Source organism: Zalophus californianus, chromosome X (assembly GCF_009762305.2).
Source record: "Zalophus californianus isolate mZalCal1 chromosome X, mZalCal1.pri.v2, whole genome shotgun sequence".
Classification (NCBI taxonomy): domain Eukaryota; kingdom Metazoa; phylum Chordata; class Mammalia; order Carnivora; family Otariidae; genus Zalophus; species Zalophus californianus.
Genome location: NC_045612.1, coordinates 113,640,315 through 113,663,572, shown reverse-complemented (window position 1 = coordinate 113,663,572; position 23,258 = coordinate 113,640,315). Strand labels below are relative to the sequence as shown.

At 43.8% G+C, this 23,258-nt stretch overlaps 1 protein-coding gene across 11 annotated transcripts in view; it reads right to left on the bottom strand.

Moving 5' to 3' along the window:
- The window catches only part of SH3KBP1 (SH3 domain containing kinase binding protein 1), a 324,264-nt gene that overhangs the window by 84,355 nt on the left and 216,651 nt on the right, over positions 1–23,258 (bottom strand). For all 11 annotated transcript variants that reach the window (XM_027608838.1, XM_027608844.1, XM_027608839.1 and 8 more), the window contains one exon: positions 13,475–13,550. In XM_027608838.1, coding sequence (XP_027464639.1) covers positions 13,475–13,550 — 76 coding nt within the window. The remainder of the gene's footprint in view (positions 1–13,474; positions 13,551–23,258) is intronic.

Genomic DNA, 23,258 nt, shown 5'->3' with positions numbered 1-23,258 from the left:
GCTTTGTGTCTCTCAGGCAGAAAAGCAAAAAGTTTTCCTTGGTCTCAGATGTATATTTTATGTACTCTTTATTCTATATACCATTTTATATACTCTTTGGGTGCATGCATAAGCAGACATGATCTACAAAGAGCAAAAAGCTTAAATTCTGCCCTCTTTGCTTTCTTCCACACATCATTAAATCAGAAACAGGGTATCTGTGTATGTTAAAAGCCGGCATGGTACTCAAAACAATAAAAAAGACTCCATTATGGTACATCTCCCGAGACATATATTTGTATGTGAACATGTGTCAACCACAAACAGCCAACAAATACCCACTAAATGTTCTTTGTACACATGTGTATACTGGGGAGACAAACTTGTTCAAGTATGTCCCATGGCCTTTCTGTGGGAACCTGCCTATTTAGGTGGGGATGTTCATCAGCAAGGATGTCCATCAAAGAGAGAAAAACACTAAAGCCACTGAAAACCGGTTCAAATGTGCCATCAATTATATGCCTTTGAAAGTCTATCTGATGTGAGGGGCGCCTGGCTGGCTCAGTCAGAAGAGCGTGCGGCTCTTGATCTCAGGGTCATGAGTTCGAGCCCCCACGTTGGGTGTAGAGATTGCATAAATAAATACATAAACTTAAAAAAAGAAAGTCTATCTGATGTTAAATCTTCTCTATTTACACAAAAGCACCAGTTTAGAAGAGAGCAAAAACATTTGTCAGGTAGCCGGGAAAGTAAAACTTGGAAAAGTGGGGTTCGATGACTTAGGACAGAAGGTAGAAAGAAAAATTCCAGAGAATTAGTATCTACTGGGACAGGCATTTATTATTCTGCAGCTAAGTCAACAATCCTGATAGCTTTGAATGGCCTTAGATATTTCCCAAGGATCAGGCCAGTTCCTGCAGGCAGATCATAACCTAGAGCTAGATACACAAGTGTCAATTACATTGTCCCTAGTACAATTTATATGACTGAAATGTGTGTGTGGGGGGGTTTATCATGGTTAATGTCACATCAATCAAAGAGAGTGCTATATAAAATAAAGGCAATAAAAAGATTTGTAATACAGACACACTGTGGTCCAGGGTCGGTTCGGATACGACGAGAGGGCGGGGAGGAGAGAGGGAGGGGGGCAGGGAAAGAGAGGGACTCACTTTCTGTGGCAAATGTTTTTGCTTTCTGTCCAAAGGACAGAGTATATCAGTTATATCCCCCATTCTAGTCTTGGAAACCTTCCATCTTAGGTACTCTGGGCCCCTGATACCTTTTGCTCATTAAGCCACGCTGAGGGGCACTAGTTCTAAATCCCATCAATATTAATCTGTCTAAAAATTCCTAGGTCCACAGAGTTACTAATGTTTCATCTCTCTTTAATTAGTAATAGCAAACCTTCCAAATTCTGAATCAGCCAAATATTCTAAAAGGAGGGAAAAAGTAAAGCATCTTTAAATTGGATAATGACAGCTCTTTACCAATTTTCCTATTGACTGTGCTAGTGAAATATGACCATGCAACCTCAAAACTTACAACACCGAAACAAATACAGCATTACTGAAGAACTGCCCTGCAGAGTCCCAGTTGGAAGAATAATTCATTGGATCGAAATCATGGAACTATTTTACAAACAAGGTAAGACACCCGTGGTCAACAAAGGAAAAAACAAGCATTGTTTCTATTCCATTCCATCAGAAAAGTTCATTACGTGTGGTAGACATTGGTTCACAGGAGCCATTCCCCATCCTCTTCCCAGTTCATATAATCCTGCTGCAATCAGGTATTACATTTGGGAATAGGGAACTGCCCACAGCTGTAGAAATGAATGAGATATGTCTCAGCAAATAACGTTAATCTCACTCCCCTTTGTTGGTGATTGGTTTAGGGGCGGGCATGTGATCTACTTCCAGCCAATGAGATGCGAGAGGAAATCGAAATCTGCTGGGAGGGGCAGGGAGGCTGTTAGGTTTTGTTCTCTGACTAAAAAAAGGGTTGTGAAGAAAATAGTTGCCCCTGCCTTTCTGCTTTTAACACTGTTTCATCCGTGTTGGAACACAGGATAGTGTTTAGCACTGTTGCAGTCATAGTTCAACCATGAGAGGAAAGCCAGGAAAATCACAGAGGAGGGGACTCTTGAGTCTTGACACCATTGAGATGTCTGTCGAATCCCCCCCAACGTCAGGGGGCCTGTCTCTGGATCCCTTGTTACCTGACTCCATAAAACTGTATTGCTTACCACTACTTTATGGCTGCATAGGTATTTATCACTCAAAGCAGAAGGTACCCTGGCATGAAGGAACTCAGTAGAAGAGGACACCTCCGGTTGCCTCCCCTGAAACACTTGACTATAACCTGCCTCCACTCAAAAAGTCTCTTCCTATACATCTGTGTCACTCCCTCTCCCCCATCTCTTCCCTTGCTACCTCAAGAACTGGCCCATAGCAGGGGGTCAATAAATGACTGTGGAATTGACTTGTAACCAACATAGTGAGAAAATATTTATAAAAAAGTACTGGTATGCCTTTAAAATGTTTCATGGGGCCATTTTGTTTTCTGCCCAGTTTCCCTATTAGTTAAGGAGGGCAGGTGTCCCCCTGGCTTTTTTTTTTTTTAACAGCTTTAATGACATGTAATTTTTATACCAGAAAATTCACTCATGTTAATTGTACAGTATGAATAGTTTTAATAAATGTATATTAGTTGTATGACCATCAACATAACCTAGTTTTAAAACATTCCCACCATGTATGCTATTTTATGTGTGAGGCATTAGACACAGAATTATCTGAAAGGCACCAATTTCAGATAAAAGGAGGAGATACAGGTACCAGTGGCTACTGTCAACTACCGTTGTCCATGAAGCAGGATTTGACATCAGACTCACCCCTTTTTGCATCCCCATAACCTGATGCAGCTCCCACTCAATGTTTCTTGATCTCCTAGTGATACCTACAAAGTGGAAGAAAATTTGAGGGACAGCTAAACAGGAGGGGAGTGTTCTGGGCCAGGAGTCAGGACAGTCAAGACTAGGTTCAATCCTAGCTGGGCCGCCCTGAGCATAAGAATCTGAGGCAACTACAAGGTAGCTTTGCACCTCAGGGTCCTTAGGTGTAAAATGAGAGACTGGCCAAGGAGGGATGAGAGGAGAGCTTGGTTAACTTCAGCAGAACACTTTTTAGCAAATTTCAACTTATTCCAAAACTCCAAAATAAAACAACTAAAAACAGAGCTGCTCTGGTTAAATTAGAGAGTGGGGCTGGCCCATCTCCCACCCAGGCCCCCCAAATTATCTCAATGAAGCTCTGGAGGCTCCAAAAAACACACTGGACTAGACCTGAGTTCCGGCCAACTCTGACATTTCAGGGCTCTAGTCACGGGCACTGTCACTCAGAACACCCCTGATCAAACCTGGCAACCATAGGATCGCATTTTAAGTTATCATGATATATTTGAAAGTAAAAATTTGTTTTTACTACTGAGGCATTTGGGTCCTAATTCAGCAGTACTGGAAAATAAAAACATGCCGTCAGTTTGGATGTATCAATGGTTTTAAGATACTAAAAAAATAACAAGTGAAAAAATGGATTAACTCTGAGACTAGGATTTTATTTTCATAGTATATGGAACGAAGATGTTCCCTACTTTAATTCAAACATTTATTGAGGCAACACCATGGAAAAGACATTGTCAGTTCTTGGGCCTGTGATACGCAAGTCACTACCCATCGCACCCTTGTGTGCAAGTGACAAACTAATACCTGGGGAAAGGCAAGGGTGAAAGGATGATAAGAAGAAAAGACAAATGCTGGAAGAAGCCCAGACTCACTCTGTGGGACGTGGCTGTGGTGTTGCAGAAGGAGTCATGATTACATTCAGGAGGGAGTTCACAAAGGAGGAGGCATTTGATATGTCTTGAAAGAAGAATATAATTCCAAATGCTTTCTGAATGTGGGAAGATTAGAAATTTTAAATGAGTAGCAGACAGAGATGGAGAGGAAAGGAATGAAATGAATTTTTGGAGGCAGGCATTTTCCATCTATTCCTCAATTAGATGGATTTAATTAGTCCAAGATCAAATAGACATGAATGCCCACATGTACATAAAAAAAAGAAAGGCACAACTTACCCAGCAATTGAGAGGAATTGGTCTCTACTTTTTTTAGGAAGATTTTTTTAAAAAACTAATGAATTACCCTAAGACTGAAGTCCCAATCAATTCTTGAGCTTTTTTGTCTTTTTTTTTTACATTTATATATTTATTTTCAAGTAATCTCTATACCCAACGTGGGGCGTGAACTTACAACCCTGAGATCAAGAGTTGCATGCTCTTTTGATTGAGCCAGCCAGGCGTCACTTGAGCTTTTTGTCTTAGAGTCCTTTAAGAATCTGATTAAAAAAACAGTGATTCCCTCTTTCCAGAAAAAAGAAAAAAAGACACAGTCCAAGGTGCAGAGAAAATGTTGTGTAAGATATCAGAAGGTTCAAGGACCCTGAGACTTTTGCCTATTTCCAAATCAAGATCCCTATACTAATTACTGATTGGCATTCTAATTTGAAGAAACTTGTTCTATTAAAACCCCAAGAAGTCCGGTCATGATTCACAAACCCCCCAACAAAAAACACATTATTTCAATCTCTAAACTTCTACAAATTTACATGAGATTAAAAACAGACCATTTAAGAAATTGAACTCGCATGCCCACAGCCCATGACTCCCTTCAGATGGTTTTATGATCTCTTCATATAAAAAACAAACAAATCAACTTAAAAAAATACCCTCAGCTTAAAAAAAAATAAAAGCAGAACAAACAGAACAAACATATCAGCAAGCAGAACACACACACACACACACACACACACACACACACACACACCAAGGAAATAACATTAAATCCAGGACCATTCTCTGGACTCAATTTTAGGACATTGAAGATTAAAATCCCATGTGTCACAGAGTCTGGTAGGAAGCCTTCCAGAACTTCTAGCAGTGGTGAAAAGTACCAGGTCACTCTTAGAATTCTTTTCCTTTTGGATACCAGAACAAAAGTGTCAAGCTCAGTGTTTCTACTTTCACCAACATCAAAACCTAAAGTTCTTTCATTAAAGTGACAAATATTATCTGAGGCACTACGGGTTCATAATCATTTATCCGGAAGCTGTGGGGACAGAATTTTTCAGATTTTAGAAAGGAAATGTATTACATCCATACAAGAGATAACATCCTCAGCTGGGGTCTGGGGCTGCACCCAACCATCAAATACATTAAAATTCTGCAGCAAATGGATGATTTGTCCCCCCAAGTAGGATAAATGAAGACTATACATAAATGCATGTTAGTCCAGGACAAGTTTTATCACTCAACAAGTGATAAAACCTTTTAGTTTTCCAGATTTTTGTATTTTGGAAATGCAATAAGGGTATGGACTTAGGTCACATTTTTGGGGAAAGAGACTTAAGTTAAATAAGACTGATACCTGGTTCTCAAGGAGCTTATAACCAAGGAGAAGGAATGAGGCACAGAGCTCTTGACAAGGCAACATTGAGGGAAGGAAAGAGCGATGGCTTCAGTTTAAAGCATCAGAGGATCATGAATGGGGAATCATGTCCCAAAGGAAAGAGTCAGGCTCCCTTCTTAGAGGAGTAAAATGGCACTGGGCTCTGTACAATGTTCTAGGACTTTGACCAGAGGAGTAGGAGTTGGGGGTGGGTGGTGTTCCCCAACCATTCCTGATGGGAAGAATGATGTGGGGCACCTTTTGCTTCTATGCCTTCCCAGATCCCCTTCTCTGGGGGTCGCCATCAACAAGTCTGAGGTGGGATCAGCAATCCACAAGCACCCTGGTGATTCTCATGAACAGGGAAGCTTAAGGAACAGTCTACATCAGTGGTTCTCGTGCATGAGTGGGCATCAGCACCATGAAGGATGTGTGAAAACAGAACCCCCAAGGTTCCTGATCCTCAAGGACTGGGCAAAGCCTGGGGATCTGCATCTCTAACAAGTTCCCAGGTGATGCTGATGCTGCTGGTCCAGGGACCACACTGTGAGAGCCACTGATCCAGCCGTGGGTATTAGCAAATATTCAATGCTAGAAAGAAACAAAACAATGGTTTGGACCTGGAGGGTGGGTCAGTGTGGTGGCAGTGCCATGGCTAGGCGTGCTGTATGATAGATGTGGACAGAAGATCCAGCCCTGGGTCGGTTTGAGGATCCGGGGCTGGTCGGGAGGGCTGGAGAGAATCCTACGCTTGTCATTTGCTCAGTAAATATTAACTAAGTGTCCACGGTGCGCCCAGCAGCAGTGCCCTTGTAGAGCTTACTACAGTCTGCAGGAGCAGTTCGCAAATAGGGCTCGTTTGCTCCCCAGGAGACACCAGCAAAGCCTGGAGACATTTGTGGTTGTCACAGTGGGAGGGGGTGGTAACAGTGATTGGCCTCAAGTGTATGGAGGCTAAGGATGCTACTAAACATCCTGTAATGGACACAGAACAGTCCCCACAACAAAGAGCGATCCGGTCCAAATATTAATAGTGCCAAGGTGGAAAAACCCTGGTCTACACTCAAATCCAGACAGGGAAAGGAAACACAGGGCACACGCCACTATGTTGTCAACTTGAGCCCAATGCCGGCCTCCACAAAAAAGCTGATGGCGACCCCAAATCACAACGACCACCTCTAGTCCTAGGTGCTGTTGGAAATTTGACGTTCAAATTATTTCACAACTATGAATTATGGCACTTTTAAATCTCTCGCTTTAAAAGGAGGAATTTAAAAAAAAAAAGAAAGAAAAAGAAAAAAATCGGACAAGCAAAGCCTTTCTGTCTTCGAGCCCAGAGCTCACCACAGCTCCTCCCGGTGGCACTTTCTCCTGCTCAGGTTGGGGGAAGCTCTGGGTCTTTGGGAGAAAGGAAATCCACAAGGATAACACAAAGGGAGTTAGCTTGTATCCTCCAAGAGGACTGTGCTTGAAAACCAGGTCTTCAGCAGCATAGGCAGCCTGGGCACCCTCCCAGGGAGACGCCCACAGGGAATCGGGACAGCAGGGTCTGCGCCTGGAGGCACATGACGTGACCCTGGGACGCTGAGCCTGAGTGCGTTAGGACACGGCAAGTGTGGGCGGCACTGACTAGGACACTTGTTTCAAACTGGACATACCCAAATAGGAGTTTTAGGGGAGACAAGTGAACAAAAACACCTGCCCTGAAAAGGTAGCATATAAGAGCTCCCAGGTAAGGCTGGGGGAAAAAAAAACCAACATAAGGAAATCGACCCCTTTTTCTGCTATTTAAACGTGGTGCGAAAGCAAAAATTAGCTCAGAATGAGAGTATCTGCGCAGCCATTCATCAGGCTGGCGTACCAAACGCAGACACAGACAACTACAACGTGAACGGGAAATAGCATTTCTCCCAAGCACACACTGCAGCCAGAAAGGGTTCTAACACCCCCTTCTCCAAGCACTACTGCTTTCTTACTCCCAGAGAAAGTTGGTTCTCTATTTTTTTTTTTTAAAGATTTTATTTGTTTGGGCGCCTGGGTGGCTCAGTTGGTTAAGCGACTGCCTTCGGTTCAGGTCATGATCCTGGAGACCCGGGATCGAGTCCCGCATCGGGCCCCCTCCTGCTCAGCGGGGAGTCTGCTTCTCCCTCTGACCCTCCCCCCTCTCATGTGCTCTCTCTCTCTCTCTCATTCTTGCTCTCTCAAATAAATAAATAAAATCTTTAAAAAAAAAGATTTTGTTTATTTGACAAAGAGAGACAGAGTGAGAAGGAACACAAGCAGGGAGAGTAAGAGAGGGAGAAGGAGGCTTCCCGCCGAGCAGGGAGCCCGATGTGGAACTCGATCCCAGGACCCTGGGATCATGACCTGAGCCGAAGGCAGACGCTTAACGACTGAGCCACCTAGGCGCCCAAAAGTTGGTCCTCTAAAACCACAGACTATCAGAAATTTTGCTTTTGTTTATATCATATCAGTCAGAATGAAATGTTCCACTTTTTTAAAACATATTATTTTTTTTAAGATTTATTCATTTGAGACACAGAGATAGAGAGAGAGAGAGAGAGAGAGAGAGAGAGAGAGAGAGAGAGAGAGAGCATGAGCAGGGAGAGAAGCAGAGGGAGAGGGAGAAGCAGGCTCCCCACTGAGCCAGGAGCCTGATGTGGGGCTCGATCCCAGCACCCTGGGATCATGATTCAGCCGAAGGCAGACGCTTAACCATCTGAGCCACCCAGGCACCCCCCACTCTTTTTTTTTTTTTAAGATTTTATTTCTGTATGTATTTGAGAGAGACAGCAAGAGCACATGAGCGGGGGTGGAGGGCAGAGGGACAGGGAGAAGCAGACTTCCCGCTGAGCAGGGAGCCAACGTGGGGCTTCATCCCAGGACCCTGAGATCATGATGTGAGCCGAAGGCAGACGCTTAACCGACTGAGCCCCCCAGGTGCCCCTGAAATGTTCCACTCTTGACTGAGGGAACGAAGTCACTGTGACACAGAGAAGCAGCCTTGATTCCCCACGCAAGTGCAGAGCCTCACTTAAAGAGTTCTGAACACAGCACTGCACACTTATCTTAACTCGGTGGTTCCCAAAGAAATGACCTGGGTGCACCTCCCAGTACAGACCTGATATTGACCATTTCAGCACAGCCCGGCATTGCTTGGAGCCTAGCAAAATACTGCTTCATTTACATTTCACTGCATTCCTCCTCCAAACCGGTAACTACTCTTTTTTGTTTGGTGCGATGGTGCTGCACAGATTCTCCTATGCAGTCTCCCCGGTGCAATGAGCCAATAAACCTTTGTGGGGCAAGGGTCTGTCTTGGGCTGATTCGTCTGGGGCAGGGACTAGAAAGAACGAAGGGTCTGTCAAGCCCCATGGAACACCAGCAACCACCACTAATCCCTCAGAAACCCCAAATAAGCTCCAGGGTCCTATGTGAACCAATGTGTTTTTTTCCAGCTGGTGACTGTGAACTTGAGAAAGGGGACCCATGGCCACTATGCCGATTTTACAAGACTCTGTCCAATATAGAGCCTCGTTAAATTGTAAGTCGTTTCTAATTCTCCACGTGCTCAACCATGAGTCCACGGCACCTTTCTGGGCTGTATGGTGGGGATATCGAGTAGAGCACATAAGCTCCCGCCTTGAGGGACCAATGATCACCACAAGCCACCCTTTGTCACCACCCCAGGGGACAACTCCTAAGAAGGGAGTCAATGAACAAAGTGCCCAGAAAGGTGGTACAAACGTCCAGGGATGGAGTGAGGGGAGGTCAGGCAGGGAGGGCAGGTTTAGCCTTTGCCCCACGGTCATCATTTATTCCAAAGCCTGACCTGCCTTTGTTCAAATTTTATCAAGGATTATCTTTTTCCTAGCCCTCCTGCTCAACTGGTCCTCCGAATCTCCGAGACTGAACTGTTTGTTCAGAAAGATGCTAAATAGCCATTTCTCCGGGCTCTTTTTCTATCCCACAGAGGCCACAGATCTGCATCAATTGTAGTAAGAGTCGGGGAAATTCCAGATGTGGCGAACTGGAGGAGTCTCAGGGTACTTCATTTATGAATATTTAGACAGTTTCCCTCTTGTTATGAAAATCATGGCAATCTGTTCCCCAGCATGCGTTTCAGATGAGTTTCAATATCATAAAAGCTTTACTGGGGGAGGGGAGAGGATGTTAGTTGTTTAAATAAATCCTGATCAGCTGAGTTTCACTTTCCCTCAGAAAAGACCAATCTACATGAACATTTTTTGAATCATCATAACTTAATCCTTCAGCTTGCCGAGGACAGAGATGTGAAGAAGGGACTTCTCTCCTCTGAACTGCCAGGTGGTAGTTGTTAGAGATCTGTCTGCTAACCAGAAGCCCTGCTCCCAAGCTCAGGGTCATTTCTAATAGTCAGCCAGCACTCTTGTGTCCTTCCACCTGAACATGGGAGTTGCATCAAAATCTGAAAGCAGCAAAATGTTCCCGCTGCAGGGGGCTCTTTAGTGGACCTAGGTGCTTTGTGGAAATCAAGGGAGAACAAATACCCCAGAATTTGCTCTTGACAATGAAAACCAGAAAGTAGGTTGGGTGATATTAACTACAGAAATTCTTGCTCTGGGTCCATGAAAAACATCTGTCAATAAATGTCCTTCAAGCCTTCGCTGACAGTGAGAATTCTCCTTCTGACCTGCTACCCACTTACATGCATACTTACACCTATACCCGATGACATCTCATATTCCTACTGAATGGTACCCATCTTCCTTCTGCCCCTCCCATCTGGCTGCTCAGTTCTTTGAACGCAGAAACCTTTTACTCTGAATCATAAAGCTTTTGGAATTGAATCAGAGGATGAAGATGCTGAGAGCAACCTCGGGGGTTTTCTCTAGCACAACCCTCTGACTTCAAAGGCAACACAGACAATGAAGAGCAAGGCCAGAGAAATAAAATTACTGGCCCAAGGTCACACACCTAGCTAATAACACAGCTGGCCCTAGAATCGGCACTGCCGACTCTTAGCCCAAACACACCACCCAGCGTCTATAAAAACACTCGTCAGTAACAACCCATCCCCTCACCGTGAAGCTTCCAGAGAGCCAGGTGGATGGACATAATTAATAGATACTTGTAAGACTGAACAAGGCTTGGGTTAGAGCCAGGATCCTCCCACATGCTTGAAGGAACTGAATATTCGGATCTGTGTTAATACCTAGGCCCAGGAAGCCCATCTTAGATCCCAGAATTACTCTCAAACTACACTGTCCAATATGGTGGCCACTAGGCACATGTGGCTACTGAGCATTTGAAATGTGGCTGTTTCACCTTAGATGTGCCATGCATATAAAATACACGCTGGATTGTGAAGACTCATATAAATAAAGAATAAAAATATCTCACTTAACAATTTTATACGGGTTAAATGTTGAAAAGATAACATTGGGGATATATTGAGTTAAATAAAATATACTTAAATTAGTAAGTTCACTTCTTTCTTTTTCAAAAACGTGGCTACTCGATAATGTAAAATCATGTATGCGGCTCACATAATATTTCTATTAGCCAGCACTGCTCTAATACACAGCTATCTACCTCCCCCAGCCCAACTAATCTTTCCAGAAAGACTCGAATCTCCTGTCTGCAGACATTACAGAGGGCGAAAAGAAAGCATCAAGGACATGATCTTATCCTAGGGCTAGTTCTTGAGACCCAAGGATTAGTCACTTAAGCAGGCCTCGCAGACTGTCCTGCTTTGTGCCATATCCCTACAAGTGACCCTCAGGGTCCCTACTGCTCAGCCTCCCCCAAAAGCAACCCACAAGTCACCCAAGGTCCTATTTCCTCTGGATAGAGGTGAACAATCTACAGGGAATTTCGACTTTACTTCTATGGGGACTCTTTTTTTGACTTTACTTCTAATGGAAACTCCATGAAGAAAAACTCAGTTCCTCGGATTACTATTTCTGCAAACAAGTCAGGTTGGTAAAGACTGCTGGTTGTCACATGTCATGAGGACAGCCTGTCCTAGGGACCATATTCCAATCACCTTTGAGGCTTGATGGGTCTTCTCCTTTTCATTTTCCTATCTATTCCCCATTCTGGCTGTCCAAGCAACTTTGCAAATAACAGTGATCATTTATAAACTTGTTAATAGCCATAACTACAGAATAAGCAGTGGAATGGAAGGAAGGGCAGGCCACTGTCCAACAAAAGAAATGTTTGCATAAATGATTTAATGTTTAATTCTTCAAAATTCCTTAGTGCCCAAAGGCAGGTTTAGCATGATAAGCCTATAGCCTGCATGAATAAATATGGGGCCAGTTTCTCCTTAGGAACACACATGAGCCTCAAACAGTGGTTCTGAAGGTGTGGGCCCCTAAACCAGGAGCAGCAGTGGCACCTGGGAATGCCTTAGAAAAGCACATTTTCAGGTCTCACCCCAGATCCAGTGATTCAGAAATTCTGGAGGTGGGACCCAGCAATGTGGGGGGTAGGGCCCAGCTCTCCAGGTGATGCTGGAGCACACTCGAGTATAAGAACCGCGGGGCTAGAGCCTCAGGCGAGGGGGCTTTCTGCCTAGTATCGGGAGTCTGACTGTACCATTAACAGACGGAAGGCATGTAGATCTCATCTGAACCCTAAGCATTAAGGGAGAGCTCTGGCATCTGCATCTGTACCATCCACGAACTTATTTATCAAAGCCACCGTTTTTGGCTTGGCAAGTCCCACAAATTCATTTTCTGAAGTCTAAGGCAATCTCACTCACATGTTCCCGAAACTACCTGTTTTGCCCTACAAAACGAGCCTCTGGTATATCATTTTGCAATTAAAAGAATAAAGCTATGCTTTACTCTTATCTGAATCATAATTATATATGTGTGATTTATGTTCTCTCCATCTTTGGCTTTCCAAACTAGATTAGTAGTCTGTCCACATTATCCTCATAAGAAAATCTGAGGCTGAAAAGAAAAAAAAAACAACAACATAAAATCTGAAGGAATTGAAGTAATTGTTTCTGACCAGAGCCTGCCCAGAATGCCCTAGTCACTGGAAGGATAAAGAAAGGAATTGGAGGCTTGCCAGGTCAAGAACTACAAATTCAGGATGCCCAGGTACATTTGCATTTCAGATAAACAATAAATAGTGCATGGGACTTACTTGTAACCAAAAAATTATTCACTGTTTATCCGAAATGTCAATGTACCTGGACATCCTGTATTTTAACTGGCAACAATCTAGAGTAGGGAATACTGCCCTTTGGGAAGGTTGTGGGGAGACAGCTATCCTCAAACCCTTAAAGAGCTGTCAGGAGAAAAATGGGCTAATACCAATGTAGACTCAGAGACTAAAATTCGTGGGTAAAAGTTACAGGAAGAGCGTATGCAGCTCAATGGAAGAAAGACATCTGTACGTAGAGACATTGCAGCCGAGAGGCATGGAGAACACCGGCAGGAAGGCAGGGTTTGGGAGTGCTGGCTGAGGGCGGAGGCTAAAAGCCAGGGCCTCCCGGGCCTGAAGGCCTGTGAATCTCCAAACTGTTGAGATGCCATTCTCCAGAATCTTTCTGCCTTCCGAACTATGCAAAGTGCTTGGGTTTACATGGATAAGCCCTGGCTCTGCACATGGGCAAGATACAGGTGGCAGGAAAGAGCCACGTTCCAGAAAGGAGAAAACCCCCAGGAGTTCTGAGCCTACCTTGTGCCCACCCACCGGCAGGACCTCGGGAAACACATTTGGGGTATTTTTTGTGATGCATTTTAAAAAGCCATTAAGGTGAAGGGGATTAAAGAGTATACTAATTATGATGTGACCCAAGTAATGTATAGAATTGTGGAATCACTATATCGTTCGCCTGAAACCAATACAACCCTGTATGTTAACTACCCTGAAATTTAAAATAAAAAAAGTGAAACAGCCATTGAGATTATGTGAGGATTTTTCAAAGGCATTTCAATAACGAAAAACCCTCAACTGTTTCCGAGTGTAAAACGGAGATCTAAGGAAACTCACTCTTTGTCCTGCTGTCCATTTCTGGTTTTGACGGGTCCGGGGTTGCTGCAGTTGGAGGTAACTTCTTTCCAATGGTCTGAGGAGGAAAGAGATCATTTTACTTAAAGAGATGATTCTCTCCGTTAAGCAAAGAAATAAAATCAAGCTCATGATGGCAAAATGCTCCCGACTGCTTCGAAAAACCACACACTTAAGTTTTCGCTGCTCTGTCTAGTGGGTGCGGTTCGCTGATGGGCCAGACCCTCGCTGACGAACAAGTGGGAGAACCAGGTGGAAAGGGCTTTATCCTTGGAGGCACTCAGTACCTTTTACTCCCACTCTTCCCTGATGTCCTTATTAAAAGGTTGATTACTTTCAGCAGACTGGACAGGCACATTTCCTCTCACGCTGTGAGAAGCTGACTATGGAGGCATCTGTGGAGGCAGAGCGCCTGGCCCAGAGGCGGGGCTCACAAGTGTCTGCAGAGTCGGAGAACGGGAGTAAGAGGGAAAGAACAAAAAGACAGAAAGAAGGAAAGGATAAAGGGATGGAGGGCCAGCAGTACAGGTGGATGGGCAAGTGGAAGGCTAGGTAGAAGCCAGAGTGTCCAGAGCAACAGTGCCTTACCGCATCTCCCAGCCATCAAAAAGCCAACCTGCCGTGCAGGGTACGAGCAAACACACTCACGTCCCCGAGGACAGCTCTACGTGTCCCAGAGGCAGAACACGGAGGGCCTGCAGCCCTCTTCCCACCAGCCTTTTAGCCTTCAGGGGCTTTGAGAGAGGCCGGTGTCACAGATCCTAGGTGTTTATTCACTAGCCAAAAAAAAAAAAAAATGATGCGTTCGTTCGAAGTTTATTTTCTTTCCTTCATTCAAAGCTAATTCTATTATCATTTATTATTTATGAACCATCCACAGAAAAGACCCATATTGTCTCCGACTAAAGATGCTCCGGAAAACACAGGCGACTCAGAGGCTCAAAGTATCAAAAAGGAAAAACCAGACAGCAAACAAAATGATGGTTCCAAAGGTGAGGTCTCTTCCCGCTCTCCTCTTTTGCCACCACATTGGTGTGATCCTGCTTAATGCTCAAGGAAACTGTCTTTGGATACCAGGGAAACAGCTGTCAAAACCAAGGAGCTGGGGGAATCAAGCTTCCCTAGTGAGAATTCCAGCCACTGGGAAAACCAAACACATCTGCCCCTCGAACACACGAAGAGGAATGAACGGCATAATTCAAAAACCAGCCCAGTGGAATGTTGCTTCAAATAAAACGAATTCATCACAGTTTTTAACTTGAAAAAGTTCTTCATGCCTCAAATGTTGAAACTAACATTAAATATGAATAAATCACAGAAAGAGGATAAATCAAATCCTCAGCCCTCCATGAATTTTTAAAAATATTTGTGACAGAAAGCTTTTACATTTTACACAGTGACATTTTTATTTAGTACCACAGGGCCTTCTAAATTGGATAAAAAATGAAATCCAAAATATCATGCTGCCCCTCAACTGCTGCTAAGTACTCAAACTAATAATATTTTGTGGTTCCAAGGAAGCATCAAGGAGGAAAAAAGGGTGTTGTTATTTGGCCATAAGGTCAAATTGGACCAAAAATAGTCCTAAGAATTATCTTGAAAAATCAGGGAGCGCCGGTAAAAGTAGACACTATCAAAAGTGTCATTCACATTTCTGTCCACATTTCCAGTGGTGTCCCCCTCTATCTCCATTCTTCCCCTATGGACCGACTGGAACAAAGCACCACTGTCATTAACTCATTTGGAAGAAGAAAAGCAAAACCATTAATATTTGAGTGATTACTGATAGTGGAGAGAGGAAGTCAGGAAAATACAGAAGGAAACACTGCTCAATCCTGACTTGGGTTCCTATCTGGGTAAAAAGGAGGCTTCCAGTGGTTTGGGCTTTAAACCAAATGCCTTCCTTTAGGGAAACCTTCACCGGTTGTGTGTTCTTACAACTCCCCCTTATTTAGTCACAAAAGGAAGCACTGCCCATGGTCTCTGATGCCCTGGCTTACAGGACAGTGCAAGCTAAGAGACATCAAGAAAAGCCACCAGTTTTGTGGGCTCCTGGGTGGCTCAGTTGGTTAAGCGACTGTCTTCAGCTCAGGTCATAATCCTGGAGTCCCAGGATTGAGTCCCACATGGGGCGCTCAGTGGGGAGTCTGCTTCTCCGTCTGACCCTCTCCCCCCTCATGCTCTCTCTCACTCTCTCTCTCTCTCAAATAAATAAATAAAATCTTTGGGCGCCTGGGTGGCTCAGTTGGTTAAGCGACTGCCTTTGGCTCAGGTCATGATCCTGGAGTCCCGGGATCGAGTCCCGCATCGGGCTCCCTGCTCGGCGGGGAGTCTGCTTCTCCCTCTGACCCTCTTCCCTCTCGTGCTATCTCTCATTCTCTCTCTCTCAAATAAATAAAATAAAGTAAATCTTTAAAAAAAAAAAAAGAAAAGCTACCAGTTTTACTTCTATACGGAAAGACACGTGAACGCAGAGCTTACTCTGTTCTTTTTTCTCACTATTTCAGAAAATACAGCATACAGGTCTCTGTATGGATCCCAGCAACAGGGGTGATGGTGAGGCTGATAATGTGCTCATCTGCCAGGGGTACTAGACTTAAATTAACTCCTTCTTTCTTCTTCTGGGGCCATGACTGAAGGTCAAGAGTAAGGCAAGTTCCTCCCCTCTCAGGCTGGTCCCCCAGGCGTCCCAGAGATGGGAATCATTCAGCTGTTTCTCTCTTCTTCAGGACCTAGGCCTAGAGAAGGATGGCTCCCAGATGGCACTGGTATCACTGGAAACTTGCTAGTAAAGCAAATTCCCGGGTCCCACCCTAGACTTTCTCAATCAGAAACTCTGGGGATGGTGCCTGGCAGTCTGTCTGAACACACCCTCCAGGGGATGCTGATGCACGCTCAAGATTGAGAAGCACTGACCTAGATGTGGGAGGGATTCCATCAGCACTGGCCAAGTACACTTCTTGGATTAACAACACAGGTGCCTATTCTCATACCTAGACAAATCATAAACCATCTTTTTCACTCTTCTTCCTCTTCTCGCTCTCCTTCCAGTAGGCTTTGATGCTTTCTACCTTCTCTGCCCTCAGCTGGCATAACAATTTGTCATTCCTACTAAATCAGTCAGCTCAGAAAGGAACGAGAGTTTAGTGAAGCTGACACAGGGACAATATCACTGAGGGGGGAAGAATGGGGATCCCAGGTGGCTATGAGATCCTTCACCAAAGGAGTCCTGAGGGGATGGATGGGTGAAGGGACAGATGGACGAATGGAGGGAAAGATGGCTTTGTATCAACAATGGAAGGCCATCCCTAGCCTCAGACTACCCTAACGGCCAAGTGGGTCGATCTGCATAACTGTACTAACCTTCAGGGAGGGCCAAATCCTGAGGCTCCTTCAGAGTGTTGTCCTCCATGGGCATGTTAGGTGGGACATCTCTTCATTGTAGGAAACTGTCTCACACACTAAACGACATTTGGCAACCTTTATTCCTGCCCACCGATAGCCTGCAGTGCTCCTCCATCGATGCACCCACACCAAATGTCCCACACCTTTCTAAACACCCCATTTGAGAACCCTGTCCCCTGCCCTTCCTCTAAATACAAGAACAAAGAAAAGGGGCAATGAAATACTGCTTTCTCACCAGGCTTTCAGCTTCCCCTATACCTCTGAAAACATCTTTGGTCCACTGGGCTAAAAGTGAACAGAACCCCAACTTTCGAAGGGCAATGCCTAGCTCCAGTACACACATAGGTCATACATAATTGGAAGCCAAGCCGAAGTGGACAGAAAAATCAGGGAATCCCATCCAAACAACTCTCATCCACCCTGCAGGCAGTGAAGAAGGATGTTAGGCTTCCAGCAGCTGTGGAAAAAGATCCAGGATCTCTACTCATTGCTTCCTCAGCAGGGTTCTGAGATCTTGCCCTCTTGAGAAGATGGCTTATCCAGGACAAGAACTGGCCATGCACTTGGGGGCTGAGTTGACTCTGCTCAGGACACAGCTCTTTCACTCCTAAGAGATGGGCAACAGGTCCATTTTACCATCTGTCTTGTGAAGCTCCACTCACCAGCTCCACTCCACAGCTCAGCCCAGCATTTCCTCTTCTCTGTGCTGTGGCCTAAAGACTTCTTAATACCCACATCTATGCTACTCTGCTCTGCTTGTCCCCCAACTCTGAAGCTGCTGCTGGGTCTGGGAGTAGGTGTATATATGGATGGCTGTATAGAGGTGAAAGCTCTACAAATAGACAATTATTGATTGCTACTTATATCTATCTACTATTGTTATTGATCTACTTGAACATACAGTCATCACTAGGCTACCGTCAAGTTTTGTCTCTCCTACCACACCCTAATTTCCATTTTAAAGATGACTTTTAAAAATAAATAATTCAAAAAATTCATTCCTTTGAATATTTAAGACCAGAAGTGTCTCTCCTATTGGCTTTCTTGACAAAAGTACTAAATAAAGTTTCTGGAGGTTTTGCATACAGTAGGAGCATCATATATACTCCTAGCTCTACAAAACCTGGTTATACAGCATCAGGAAAGATAACCCCCATATGATTTCAGTTACTGGAGCAAGTAATTTTTTTTTTCCTTTTCTGTGCCAAAATGAAGAAACTAATGCTTGTAGGAAAGACAATCACTGGATTTGAGCCCAGTGGAATCCAGTTCCCTAATGACTAATATATCTGTTTCTCTTTGTGACTGCTGGAGCATGAGACCAGGGTCCTGCTCAAATCAAGTCACTCCTGTGACTTCATTCTAATTCAGATGCAAACTCCTTGAGTGTATAAAATTTTCTAATTACAGGACAATGTTAAGGAGAGTTTAAGTCCCATCTCTGAAAGTCTCCTCTCCCAGAATACCACACATAACTCTTAATCACAAAGGCAACGAGGTTCAGTGGATAGGGGGGAAGAGAGAAAGAGAGAGCTCCCTATATTCTAGCAGTCAGTTAAGCATCTCTGTTGGTAGACCAGGCTTTCGGATACCCATTCTAGAAGAGGGTGATCTTCTGAGAAGCTATAAGTAGACATTACTCAAGTGCTCACAGAAAGCCAAACACAAGAAATGACTTTTCAAACAGCTGATAAAATATAAGATAAAGGATGGCTCTTTCTAGGCATTCCTTTTACTGCACTCCTGTCTAACAGTATTCCTTCCCTTTCTGAGCAATACAGATTTATTAAGTGCCTGTTTGATGCGAGGCAGGGAAGCACACAAAAAGGCAGGATGATGCCACACATCATCGCAAACACTGAAACAGCAGTTCATTGGGTTTTCTGGAGTGCTGTGTTGAGAAGCATCCTAGCCATTGGGCATGGTCATCCCAAATGTTAGTCATGTACAGAATATGGAGAGATATAGGCGACAGGAGAAAAGACAAAACAGTATGTATATATAACCCTACCCATATCCTTTTAGCTTTCATTTGCCATCATAACTCAGAAAGATACACAAACTATTAAAACGCACTGTAAACTTTTAATATTTCTTTTTACACACTCCTTTCATGAACACCTATAATTGATGGTATTATGAGAAGTCTTCTTGGTGCTCAGCAGGGAGCGGTAGGAGCAGAGCCGAAGCCCAGGGGGCCAGCTTGTGTCCGAGCCAGAAGAGAAAAGCACAAAGGAGCATCCTTACAATGGGCACCTATGAGCTTCTAATGGAAGCTTTTTCTACTCGCTGGGAAATTTACATTAGCAACTGTCAATTTACCTGCCTTTGGTTGGCTCAGCTTAAACTATCTGATATCAACAGGACATATGGCAGAGTAAAATACAACTCAAAATTCTAAAGATAAAATGCATGGTCCAGTAAAAGAAAAAATGTATTTGTAGTTCCATTCTAGAGACAGAGGTCACCTTTAAAACACCTCACATTCCACTATGTCAATTCTGACATCTCCAAAGAGGCATGCTTCAGTCCATTGAAACATTACTATAAGAAAAAGAATTTTTAAAGTAATCTTCTGATTATAAAATTGGGCTTAAGACTTACAGTTTGTTCATATAATGTTTATTTCCCCGGTTGTCTTGAGTTAGCAATAATTCAAGTTACGTTAAACCTCTTTGCCCAATCATGGTTGAAGACCTTGTCAGATTCATGGCTGCTTTAGAAGCATTTGTTAACTGTATTACACTTAGAAGTTTAACTGCTTTTCTCCTTCTTTCTCTTCAGAAATAGTGGCCTCTTGAGCGCAGGACCTAGATGTTACTTATTCTCTTATCTCCACAAAGGATATGAAGGGTCAGGAAGTGTTGAATTGAGCTGGGAGTTTGGGTCCGCCATGGACTCACCCTCTGCCCTAGCATTAGCGTCCTCCCACAACACAACTGGTGAATGAGGGGAGATGTCCTTCTTGACAAACCAGCCCCGGAGGTCCTCTTGGAGCCCCATGGTTTGTCACTGCCATGTATCAGATCTTTCCAGCATAGTTTCAGGTGACAGCATACTTTCCAGGATATCTTCCTAGACCTCTGTTGCCCCTGCCTTACTCCCATGTACCCATGCACACCCCCCCGAGCTCCTATTAATTATTGGTCACCATAAAGAAGAATCCAATCTCAGCCATGTTTCTGGTAGACAGCTCTCTGCCTACAATTTCCAAATATTCATCCTAGCCTGTTCCCTCACATTCCCTCAAGTTCCTACCTATTATGATCAAAAGACCCTCGTATGGAGGGTTCATTATCATCCAGGTATTTGTAAACACACACCATTCTCTCGTTCTGAAATAATTTTCCAAAGTATGTTCCCAAGATGTTCCACCAATCAACCAACTGCCAATTCACCTAATCCCACGATCCGGTAAATATGGGAAACACAGAACACTCGGTCTAATTCTTGCATAATAGCATATTAAAGTCTCTAAGAAGTCCTGTAGTTACTGTTTAACTTTATCCTTAACATTATCTAAGTGTTCTCCAAACTTAACCGGTACTCCTTGTGCTACCCATTTTTTTTTTAAGATTTTATTTATTTATTTGACAGAGAGAGACACAGTGAGAGAAGGAACACAAGCAGGGGGAGTGGGAGAGGGAGAAGCAGGCTTCCCGCGGAGCAGGGAGCCCGATGCGGGGCTCGATCCCAGGACCCCGGGATCACGACCTGAGCCGAAGGCAGACGCTTAATGACTGAGCCCACCCAGGCGTCCCTCCTCGTGCTACCTATTAACACATCACAAGAATGAGCAGTGTATGGGATAGCTGGATAAACATCACTACCTCTACTTCCTAAATTCTCTGGGCTCATCCTCTTTGTTTCCTGGACTCACGACTTGGGACCCACCCTTGATTACCCTCTTACTGTATCTTCTCATATCAAATGCACCACCAAGGCCCTGTTTTCAGATTTACCCCTTCCCCTTGGGCCCCTGCCTAGAGCCTTGTTACTAGCACAGGGACTGTTTCACTAGTTTTCTAGACAAGGATCCCATTCCCCAATTCAGGCTATTTCCTCTGATCTCCCATGAGACACAAATTTTAGTCAACCTCCACCATCACCCCTTACTATATCGACTTCAAAACACTCAGGAAAAAAACCCCACTCAGAATATATACTGCTACTTAATGGCTGTTTATATAAATTCCCAAAGCCTTAAAGAAATTTACTTCCAATTGCTGTAACTTGCCATATCTCTCAATGGCTGGTATCTTTCCCTTGTGCTCTTAAGACTAATAGCAAACTTTCTCTGAATATAAAACACCAAAGCCCATCTTAGATGCTTCCATTAGGCCTTCTGGGGTTTACTCTTTCAATCTGTCCAATAAAAACTTTAGTATCTATCATTCTACCGAACATGTATATATAAAGTCTGTTTATATTAGTGTATTTCTCTCTCTCCCTCTCTGAGACACATGTGTGCATTTGTATCAGTAGAAAGATGTATCTGTGAATTTCAGCCAACTCTATTATTTACCATGCACCTTATCTTCTGCCAGGATTTGATCATTTGGGTCATTTATTTGCATTCTGAATAGCTCTAGAGACCATGCCCTAAAAAAACTGGAAAGAACCCTAGAACACATTCAGAGGTAGGGTAGGATTTTCTCTTTGTCAAAACAAAATAAGGTTTAGCAGGGGCTTCTCCTCATGCTGGGGGAACACAATGTTGAAGAACAAATCAAAACCTACTTAAGTGCTCAATGAGGTGGAGAATGTACGTTCAGACAACATTAAAATCATAGAAGGCAGCTCTCCAAACATCTGACAGTATATGAAAATACTGTTTATATTTTACCCCCACTGTTCCCAAGAGAGAAGCCTGCATGCTATTTTGTTGTAGGATCATCTTATTCATAGAGGATGAGCAAGCCAAAGTAAATTTCCATTTCGTGTACCACTTAGACAAAATACAATTCGCCATTATACTCTAAAAGACTACTTTCTGCTGTTATGACAGATAAATGGAAAATGTAAACCTTCCTTCTACTAGAGGATTAGTTTTATCTTTTGATTAACAATGCTCCCTTTTGAAGAATGAAGGGGGCGAAATCGGAGGGGGAGATGAACCATGAGAGACAATGGACTCTGAAAAACAAACTGAGGGTTCTAGAGGGGAGGGGGTGGGGGGATGGGTTAGCCTGGTGATGGGTATTAAAGAGGGCACGTTCTGCGTGGAGCACTGGGTGTTATACGCAAACAATGAATCATGGAACACTACATCAAAGACTAATGATGTAATGTATGGTGATTAACATAATAATAAAAAAAGAAAAAAAACAATGCTCCCTTTTTAGACGCATCTGGAGAATTTAAAAAGAGTATGGGTAAGGGAGAGAGAAGGATGGTAAGGCAGGAGTGAATACCATGGGGCTGGTTTGAGTTTTGTTCATCCGGCGCTTTAACAGGAAACTTGCTGTACTTTTGGGGACCAAGTCTGAATTTTCCTATAGAATAGCTGTATGAATCCAATTAACATACAAAGATGCTTTCCGGATTTAAAATATTTTGATTTATTCAATCATAACCTAGTCTAGGCCATTTCTCTTACCTGGGATGGCACCTCCTCCCTCAGTGTCTTTGAGTCTATCTCACTTTTAAGGTTCAAGTGAAGTCCAAATGGCTCAATGAATCAGGTTTCAGTAATGTTCTTACTGACATGCAGCCCACAATGGATCATGACGTTTTTAACGACATACGTGAGGGCAAAACCACACTTACTAGTTTTCCTTTATACCTCAGAAGTGAAGGTTAGCCTGCCCCCCCCCGCCCCTCTCCCAACCCCTCCTTCCTTTCCATTCATTCATTCATTCAGCATTCTTTTCTGGAACTGCCATGAGCCATGACCTATGCTGGAGGCTGGGTTAACAAAGATGAGATGGACAGAGTCCTGGATCTTTACTAAGTTCAAAATTTAACAGCAGAGACAGACTCTAACAGAGCATCACAGTACAAAGGGATAAACACTACAATAAAGGTGTCTAGAAGAGAAAACAGGAGCCGCTAAATAGTTCCACATTGGGAAATAAGTCTCACCGCAATGATGAAGCTTGAGGCAAATTCTGAAAAGTGAGCAGAAACTTGCCAGGCAGAGAATGATGGAAAGGGTATTTTAGCTGAAGAGAAGCAGGAGCGAAGGTGAGAATGTGTGCGGGGAAGGGGGTTGCGATCATGGGTGAAGGAAGGGGGAGCTACTTGGGTAGGAGGCCAGCAAGGTAAGCTGGGGCCAATGTTAAGTTTGTGCATTATCTTAAAGGCAACTGGTAGTAAGCAGAGGTGTGGCATGATCAAATTTGCAACTTCAAGACCAATG